We start from the raw sequence: 9,687 nt of genomic DNA, 5'->3' as shown, positions 1-9,687 counted from the left end.
ATGGCAATCCAAGCCAAATAAATGAGCCAATGAAATCATGACATGTGTCAGGTGATGTGACAATCCAAGCCAAATAGATGAGCCAATTAAATCATGCTAAGTGTTTGGATGGTACTGGCCAGTGCAACCCCTACAACTATAAATAGAGGTTTCATAAAGCTAGAAATACCATAAGTAATAACAAGAAGCAAGCAGAGAGCTCGTGGATCAAACACTGTAGATTTCTTTACAAGTAAGCATTCAAGCACCAAGGCGTTCAAGATCAAATTACTTGGAGATTCAAGATCAAATTACTTGGAGATTCAAGATCAAGTTTTACATTCTTGAAGAATCAGAGGAATACCATAGAGATTGTAACACTTTTATTTATTAAAATTAAATATTATATTTGTTGCGCAATTTTCCAGTATTATTTATTTTACTCCGCGCGAAAATTTGTTGTTACATGCACCTTTGAGCGATAGCAATTACGTTCTCTAACAAAATAATTCAATAAACGTACCAAATCGTCCGGCTACTCCTCGGATAACCATTACACTCAGTTCCCAGACCGTCGCCGTCAATTGCCACCTGAAATTTCCAATTCCTCCCCCTCCACAACCGCCGGAAAATATCAGCCAATCTCCCTTGGCCTCTATTTAGCGCTCATGGGTGAACAAACCCAAGTACAAGCAAAACCCGAAACCCAAACTCCACCCCAATCCCAACTCCAACCCCGATCTCCACCCAATTCCGATTCCACCCTTGTATCCAACTCTCCCGTTGATCTTCCCCCAAACCCCTCCAACCCTTCCAAAATCCCAATTCGACCCCAGAAAATCCGAAAACTCTCTTGCACCCCCTCCTCAAAAACCCCACAAACGACCGCATCCTCCGCGACGCCAGCATCCACCAAGAGTCGCCGAAAGAGCGCGCCAAAATCATCATCATCTAGGGGTTTGCCTCAAATCATCAAACCCTTATCAGCTAACGGCGAAATCGACAATGCACTCTTACACCTCCGTTCAGCCGACCCGCTTCTCGGTTCCTTAATAGACACACTTCCGGTCCCTCAATTTGAATCACACCATTCTCCGTTTTTAGCCTTAAGCAAGAGCATTCTGTACCAGCAACTAGCTTATAAAGCAGGCACCTCAATTTACACGCGCTTCGTGTCCCTTTGTGGCGGAGAGGATGCCGTTTGCCCTGACGTCGTCCTCTCCCTATCCGCTCAACAGCTCAAGCAGATAGGTGTCTCGGGGCGAAAGGCTAGTTATTTATATGACTTAGCTAATAAGTATAAAAATGGGATTTTGTGTGATGATGCGCTTGTAAAGATGGATGATAAGTCATTGTTTACCATGCTTTCGATGGTGAAGGGTATTGGTTCTTGGTCAGTGCATATGTTCATGATTTTTTCACTGCATAGGCCGGATGTTTTGCCTGTTAGTGATTTGGGGGTCAGGAAAGGTGTCCAGTTGTTATACGGATTAGAGGAATTACCTAGGCCATCCCAGATGGAGCAATTGTGCGAGAAATGGAGACCATATAGGTCAGCTGGGGCGTGGTATATGTGGCGGTTTGTGGAGTGGAAAGGGACTCCAACTACTGCTGCAGCTGCAATTGATGCTGGTAATGTGCAGCCGTTGCAGCAAATTCAGACAGGACAGGAGACACAGCAACATCAGTTGCAGCTTCTCGAGCCTATAAATGGCATTGGGAATCTTGGGTATTTGACTATTTTCCGCCTGAAGTAATAATAGTCGTTTCTATATTAAATTCTAGAGTGGTGTGTGGTCATTAATCCTGTCATTGTGATTGAACTTCGATTGCCTTCCCGTTGCTTTTAAATTTGAATTCTTTTGCAGTCTATTAATCGCTCATGAGATAATCTGCAAATGGCTTGCACTGTGTTTTACATTCACTGCCCCGTTAGACAACAACCTGCATACATATTTTGAAGTAATTTCTTATCTCTTTTTAATGATAATATAGACAATATTTAGTTGTGGATGGAAAATCCTGACTGTTGCTTCCTTATATATGCTCACAATCATGGCTTCATAAAAATCGGCTAATGTTTGTTATGCTTGCTTGCATGATGGCTTTACATGAATAGCTTTCGAAATTATCAAAATGTTCAAACTGGAATCAAACAGCTTGTTGTATGACTAAAGCAGCTTTTTCTTAAACTTTCTCCAGTGGTTGTAGTTAGGAAATTTTGTAGATATGTCAAACTATCTTAAATTCTTTAGGTTTTGGATGTTGAGTTTGGTTTGGAAGTCATATTGGAGCTTAGGTGTATCAAATATTGGAAAAAAGATTCATCTGGAAAAAAAAGAAACAGATTGAAAGAAGAGTAGACTTTTTACCTTTTGTGAGACATATGCCTTGAGGAATGAGGTTGATTCGTGCTTGGTTGTGAAAATTTATGTATTTATATGTAAAATCAGGTGACTGTAGAGGGGAAAAAGATGGAGTGTATACATTAGTGAGCATGAAGTGGACTGCAGTATGTAGCACCAAATGAAGGAAGGAGGAGAGCAGATATGGTTGTTTTAGTGGTTGAAACAAAGTAGGGTACCACGTTATACAAAATGTCAAAGTGTTTGATTCATATAAGCCCTTAATTTATGATGCATTGAGATTTATGAAATGTTGGATAGTGGTGCGTAAAATTGAAAATGTATGCTTACATTTTACTTGTATGTATTAAATATGGTTGCTGATTGTCATAAACTTATTCATTAGTAAGGTTGTCAATTCATTAACTGCACCATATTGCTATTTAAAATGTTCATTGCTGTCTTTTCCATATTTGTTTTGGTCTAAACCAAAACAAACTTATTCTTTCTTCTAAGTTCTAGCTATTGAATTTCTACGTTTATTCTGGTCATTTGGAAAGTAGAGAACCCAATTTAGGTTTACCTAATATGCAACCTATTAGCGCACATTTGTCGTGCATGTCTATAATAGGTTTACTAGTCAAAGAACGCAAGGGTGTGGTCTAGTGTTTGATAAAGTGGACGGAGAACCGTGAGGTCTCTGGTTCAAATCCCGCAAAAAAATACTAGGTGATTTCTTCCCATCTGCCAAAGGCTTGGTGGATAGAGTTATTCGACATCTGTGTTGGTGGGAGGTTGCAGGTACCCGATGGAATAGTCGAGGTATGCACAAGCTGGCCGAAGCACCACCATCATAAAATTTTTTAGGTCCACTAGCCAAATCGAAGGGTCTCTTTGACCCAAGGACGATCAATATTATTAATCCCCCCCCCCCCCCAACCCACCCCCAACCACATACAGTTATTTAGATAATAGTTTATGACGCCAATTGACCCTAACCCTCAAGATACGACAATCTATTTGCTAATGGACAGTTTCTTGATTTCATTTGCTGGTGGAGTTGGCGATGAACTCTACCTATGTTAGTTTTGCAAAGTATAGTTGGTTTTAAATCCAAATAGATAAAAGTTTAGTAGGTCGATGGCCAAAGTAAAATAGGGCAATGGAATATTCAATTTGTTGGGACCTAGCCACCTAGGCAAGTCCCTGAATTGAGCAGAATGGATATAAGATGATGGATATAGTCGACCTTTAGACTTAAAGCATTGTTGATTGGTATATAGTAATAGACAATTATGTTGCTGAATTAATAGGTTGATGTGGGAACTAATGCAGAGGGTGTTTGGATTGTCTTTTAAAAAGTAGCTTATAAGCTAAAAGCCAAAAGTCATAAGTCATAAGTTGGTAATACCCAACTTTTGGATTTTGACTTATATTTGTACTTTTCATGCGTAAAAGTATGTGCTTTTAAGCACTTTTTATCATTGCCAAACACCACAAAAACTAGAAAAGTGCTTAAAAGCCAATAAGCACTTAAAATAAGCCAATCCAAACACCCTCGTAGTCTAATGACATGACTACTAATGTTACTGTTACAAAAATAAATGGGTATAGGACTGTCGCACCATTGGATCCTAGCATTCATGTGGGGCGTGGAACAAGGAAAAAGAAATACAAATCCAGTGTTGTGAAGAGCGTGAAGCGAGGAGAAGCGACAAGCCCCTTTGTGCTTAAAGCGAGAAGCGAGAAGCGCTCGCTTTATTCAACCTGCTACGCTTCACATCACAGAAGCCCCCGAGGTCTCAGCTTTAAGCGCTGAAGTGAGCACTTTTCACAACACTGCAGATATCTCAATCAGCCATGGCGCGTTTTCCAAGACAAAAAGGCGACAAGTTAGACAAAACCCGTGAAAGATTTTCAATGGATGATTTTAGTCAATGTTGGTGAGGTGGAAGACCTTGAGGTCTAGGATTTTAAAGGCCGAAACCATCTGGCAGTGAGGTGCAGATCCTGGGGCAAGGATCCTAAATTCTTTCGGTGCCTTATGAAGAGGTTAGAGACAAATCGTACCTTATCAAAAAAAAAGTTAGAGACAAATCGTAATTTTTCTGAGAGAGCATGCTCTTTGCACTTGTGTATCTGTTGTTGTAATGATGGTCATGTACTACAAGGCTTAGTCCTTTAATCATTCCGTACCTAAGGAAATTGCTTAATTAAACACCATTAACTAGTTGATTGATAGTAGTTGCCTAATTACTCCGACTTAGTGAATGGTTGCCAACTTGCCCCAGCTACTCTAGGCCTTTTTACCAATTTTTTGAGGTAAAGTAGATTCTTAAGAGAAAAAGATGACCCTTTTTTCTTTGTTTATTTAATTTATGTAACCAGGCCATTCTGGTCTGATCTGCCCCTGGGCCAGCTACAATTTCCAGGCCGGATCTCTCAGATAAACTTTTAATGCACCTTTAATTAGTTTATATACATTTTCTCTCAAGCAAAAGGGTGCAAACGCACTCTTGGAGTCCTAAGAACCTTTAACCTTATTCCCTAAGCTAAGATTAGTTGCCTTTACTCTTTAAGCTCTATTTATTAATGAACAAATCAATTATACGAAGTAATATCATTAACTCAATCATAGTAATAACCTTTAATCTCTCAACCTTTTTAGAAAGATTTTGTTGTATAAATGACACTCCAAATGGATATTCCAGAATTGATGAGTGTTTGGTGAGAAACGGGAGGAATGTTATCCTCTTGAGAGATTGAGATTCTCAATCCAATTATTACACCTTTTTGCATAGTTGGCTGTTCCTATCCTCCTACATGAATGAGGTGTGTAATCAATTAGAACCCTGTTAGGTTAAAATTTTTCTTTTGGTTCAGTTTTTTGCTACTGTTGGTATATTAGCATTGTTTTTCTTGCGCTGTTTTTTCCTCTTTTTCCGATGTTATTCACTGATTCGTTAATTTTCTTTCCATAAGAATCTTTATGAAAGAAAAAGGGGGCTGGATTAGAGCTGAAGTAATATAGTCTATTAATGTATCATGCCCAATTGGTGTGAGAATGAGGTGTGGTTGATTGATTGGAGTTTCCACCTTGTGCTCTATTGACTTGTTAGTATTCATTGCTGTCTATGTTTGAGGTTTTTATTCGGTATACCAGGATATTGATCTTTGCATCATTTAACACTTTGGTTCAGGGCTTGCATTTGGAGCCAATGACCGAAAGTGTTCAGATGTCAGACTATTCGCTGAGGCTGGAATGTGTATGCAAATAAAGAATCGGTTTCCTAAGATGCTGTGCACCAAAATTCTGTGGCAAGTGTTAGTATTGAGTTAAGCTAGGTGCTGTAAAGGAATGTGCTATATATGGCAGAGCCTCATTTGTTTGATTGATGTGAGGGACTGCTGCAGTACTCGAAATGCTGTAAAGGAATGTGCTATTTGTTTGTTTGATTGCCATCCCTATCCGACTGCACTTTCTTCGTATAGAGGTAATACAATGCTCACTATTTCTACCCCCCTTCCTCCCCAATTCCTTAATTCTCTTGTCCCATTTAAATGTAAAATTACGAGAATAAACGGCTTCAAACGGTGTTGTGATTTTTAGCAGCGAGGTATGATATAAATAAACTTTACTATGATAGAGATTCAGCACTTGTCTTTGTTTCTATCCTTTTTACTTTTGTTTTTGCTGTTGAGATCCATCTCGTTTATCCTGTGTGGGTTTTAAATGGCAGCATTCGTCCAATAGCTTCAGTTCAACCAAAAGTAGTACATTTCAGAATATAAGGTAGGTGCACGTTATGAGTCTGAATCCTGTCATGAACCAAGTCTGGTATATTAGTGTAGAAGGGCTAAAGGGATGAACCAACTATCCACTGAGTGTTGAAACTATTAGGACCCATTTGGCCATAGATTTTGCCAAAATATATTTGTGGTTTTTTTAGCAAATACATGTTTGGCCATAGATTTTATTTACATTTTGGCAAATTTTCAAAACCCAAATCCCAAGAGCTGGTTTTGGCCCAAAATATCACTATTACATGTTTTAAAAATTGCCTCTAACTTTTGTATTTTATAAACGGAAAAGGGTCTGATATATCCCTCTACTATTAGAAATTGTTTAAAATTACCCTTCGTTATACTATCGGATCAAAAGAACCCCTACTGTCTTACTATCCAAACAAATATATCCCTAACTTGATGGATTGGACATGTGGCGTCTATCCAAGACTTTTAGTCCATCCGGTTTTAGTGTTTAAGGAAGAAAACGTTATTGTAGGTTCTTTTTTTATTTAAATAGTGCCTAATTCAAAAATAAAAGGAAAAAGATGCTTGTACGCACATTAGATTTGCTAACTCAATTGATCCTACTGTGTCTAGCCGCGACTGTGAGCACGTGATTTTTGTTTCGCGCGACAATCGCTCCAAAAGAAATAAAAATAATAACAATTGGTCCTGCTGTACAATTTTTGGATTTTTACATGGCACTTTGTTAATTATTTATGATTTTTGCCCATTTTATTTTATTAAAACAAAATACAAAAAATGTATGTGTCATGCGTAATTTGAACCGTAATCCGGTTGTTAAATAGAAAATCATAAATAGGCATCTTGGTCCGTGATTTTTGTTTTGTTTGATTTTACCTGTTTTAAATATTTTAATATATGTGTGCAAATAATTGTATTAAGTGTTTATTTAATTTTAATTTGATTTACTTAGGTTTTGTTTTAAAATAAAAAAAATAATAAAAGAGAGTGCAAAATTGGGTTTGAAAATCAGTTTGGGCTGATTTTCACTTTAATTCAGGGCCCAAACAGACAACCCAACCCAAATTACCCGGTCCAGTCCAGTTCAGCCCCTAGCCATCCAAACGACACCGTTTAATCCAGTATGATCTGGGCCGTTGATCTCAGATTGATCAACGGCCAAGATCTCACACCCCATAACCCACTAATGAACCCGACCCGTTCCACCCGAACCAACCTTGACCCCTACTAAGCCAAACGACACCGTTCCACTTAAGCCCTCAGATCCAGACCGTAGATCTAGATTGATCTAACGGTTGAGATCAAGCCATCCACCCCGTATATAAACCCTTCCCCCTTCACCCCGCGCCCTAATCCAAACCCCCCTGCCTTAGGTCGTCTTCACCAGACCCCAGCCCTCCAAACCCTAGCCGCCCCTGTATACCTTCACCATGAAAGCCGGCGGCATGGACGCCGGTGACCCTACCCTTAACACCCTAGATGCTCCTCACCGTCCTGAACCCAAATCCACCAACCACACACCTCGAATCCCATCCCACCTTCTCGAATCTTCATTTGAAGATTCGAGTCAAAACTCGATCTACACCGATCTGCCCTAAATTCATACCAGACAGTCCCTGGACCCCCCTCGTGACCAAACCATGCTTGGTTTGGTCCGAATCTGACCAGGGAAGCATGAATCCCAGATCTAATCTTTGGAACCTTAGGGTTCCTTGTCACTGGTCTGTATCTCGTTTAAACCAAAAGATTAAGGTCTAATGGACCTTAATCGAAGTGTTTCTCATCTGAGAAACACTTCGATTAAAGTCCGTTCAGCCTTAAGAAAGGTCTGTTCGAATCCAAGTTAAGGCTTTTGATTTTTCGAGATTTAAGGTGAGTTTTGCTTTTCTTTTCTTGATTCTGTTAGTCCATGTTTGTTTAAAAGGCTGTTTATGTTGTTGTGAAATTTGTGTTTCGAATTTTACCAACTGTGTCCTGTCCACCTTGCCTGAACCTTTGTTGTTTGATTGAGTTCTTCTTCTACTTGTTCTGATAATGTGTATGTATGTATTTGTTGTGCAATTAGTTGAATTTCAAATTTGAACTGATTAACTGATTCCTCGAGTACAATTCTGCTTAGTCAGTACAATTCAAATCATGCGTTCGATACTGTTAAATGTCTGATTTTTGGCTACGATTGTGCATGTTATGATTAATATAGTCGAGTCGACATGTGTCGTCAATTAGTTTCAACTGCCTGAACAATAACAAATCGATTTGCTTCTGGACACATTTGTTTGAATCAATCAGGAACTGAGTTTAGTACTTATAATTGTTGATTTGGATCAGGAAATGTAAAATAAAATGTTTTGTTTAGTTACAGTTCTAAAATTGCAGGGCATGTGCACAACATGTGCATTGGTGCACCACAGGTGCATTTGTGCACAGCCTGTGCCCTGCATAAGGGCTTTTGAATAAAATAGTTGACAGCACATGCTGTCAGATCACATTCGGCTGCCCATACTTTGCTTTAGTTTCAGAAATAATAAACCTTACTAAAAAGTTAAGCCTGCCAAGGGAACGTCATGGGGTTAATACTTAAATAGCTAAGTGGAAACTGAAAAGAAGATAGCACATGGGAGGGGTGTTCTTTTGGTCTAACAGGCTGTTAAAGGGCTGAGGTTAAGGCTTATAAAAGGGAAGGACTTCTATCAGTTTGAGGGGAGATAGATCTGAGAAGAGAGGGCTGGGGACATACATAGATACACATATATACATAGAAATAGAAAGAGAGCAAGAAATAAAAAAAACAGATAGGAAATCAGAAACTTGGTTTTTGTTTGTCTGAAGTTCATCTGTTGTCAATCTGTTAGGTAGTATTGCTTCTTCTAAGTTTCAATCGAGATTACTGGTAGTGTTTGTTGCATTTGGTTTATCTCGGAATTGGATTGTCTGGAGTTCTGTTTCTACTACACTGTGTGCTGCTATCATTTGGCTACTTTCCCGTCAACTATAGTTCCATTCCTTGCAATAGAACCTGCTCTGCTGTGTTGCTTTGATTGCTGCTGTTACTCTGATTCCTGTTGCTGCTGATCTTCCCTGCTATTCTCCTCTTCTTCTTTGCATTTCAGCATTCCAAGTACACATTTCGAGTCCCATATTGATGTAACTGAAACAGTTCGAAAGCATGAAATGAAAAAGGTTGAAGAAGTTCAAGTATTTGTTGTAATATTCATGGTACATTAACGGGTCTGTAAAAATTGATTAGTTTATAATTCAATAGTATGAAAGTATGTACTGATACTCGACTGAGTTTAGCCCTTTGTGTTTTAGTTCGGTAGTTGTTTGTTAGTAAGGGGTATGTATACTCCGACCTTATACAATGTTGTTTCTGTTTTATTTTAGTCCCTTTTTCGGGTTCCGTTAGGCAGTACATAGGGTCACGTTCAAGTCCCATTAGTAACAATGTCTAGTAGCTAAATCCTTTAATCTAGCCTAAATAAGTTTAGTTAAGTTCAACTCAAGAAATGTTCGGAGTAGTTGTAGCGTTTCACCAGCTTGTATGTAATTTTCATTAAAATTAGAAGCAGGTTCCACGAGATACTACGTT

The 9,687-nt window shown here is 38.9% G+C and overlaps 1 protein-coding gene across 4 annotated transcripts; it reads left to right on the top strand.

Moving 5' to 3' along the window:
• Window positions 1-436: 436 nt before the first annotated feature.
• On the top strand, window positions 437-9,406 carry LOC107803104 (alkylbase DNA glycosidase-like protein mag2). Of its 4 annotated transcripts, XR_012707601.1 has the most exons (4): window positions 437-1,708; window positions 1,848-1,941; window positions 5,525-5,818; window positions 9,209-9,406. XR_012707601.1 is itself a non-coding variant. In XM_075249514.1 (3 exons), the coding sequence occupies exons 1-3, from the start codon at window positions 648-650 to the stop codon at window positions 5,600-5,602; spliced, it is 1,233 nt and encodes a 410-aa protein (XP_075105615.1). In that variant the 5' UTR covers window positions 437-647; the 3' UTR covers window positions 5,603-5,965. The 4 variants fall into 4 exon arrangements, 3 of the variants coding, with proteins under 3 accessions (XP_075105615.1, XP_016482208.1, XP_016482209.1); XM_075249514.1 differs by lacking the exon at window positions 9,209-9,406 and having other exon boundaries at window positions 5,525-5,965; XM_016626722.2 differs by lacking the exons at window positions 1,848-1,941; window positions 9,209-9,406 and having other exon boundaries at window positions 437-1,732; window positions 5,525-5,965.
• The last annotated feature ends 281 nt before the right edge of the window (window positions 9,407-9,687 follow it).

This window comes from Nicotiana tabacum, chromosome 3 (assembly GCF_000715075.1).
Source record: "Nicotiana tabacum cultivar K326 chromosome 3, ASM71507v2, whole genome shotgun sequence".
NCBI classification, from domain to species: domain Eukaryota; kingdom Viridiplantae; phylum Streptophyta; class Magnoliopsida; order Solanales; family Solanaceae; genus Nicotiana; species Nicotiana tabacum.
Note: the sequence above shows the minus strand (reverse complement) of the source record. Positions and strands in the feature narration are given on the sequence as shown.

Bases quoted from the DNA above. Each gene is read 5' to 3' on its own strand.
- LOC107803104 (XM_075249514.1), top strand. From the start codon at position 648: ATGGGTGAACAAACCCAAGTACAAGCAAAACCCGAAACCCAAACTCCA. The intron at 1,709-1,847 runs GTATTTGACTAT...ATTCTTTTGCAG, and splicing joins AATGGCATTGGGAATCTTGG to TCTATTAATCGCTCATGAGA. The intron at 1,942-5,524 runs GTAATTTCTTAT...ACTTTGGTTCAG, and splicing joins ACCTGCATACATATTTTGAA to GGCTTGCATTTGGAGCCAAT.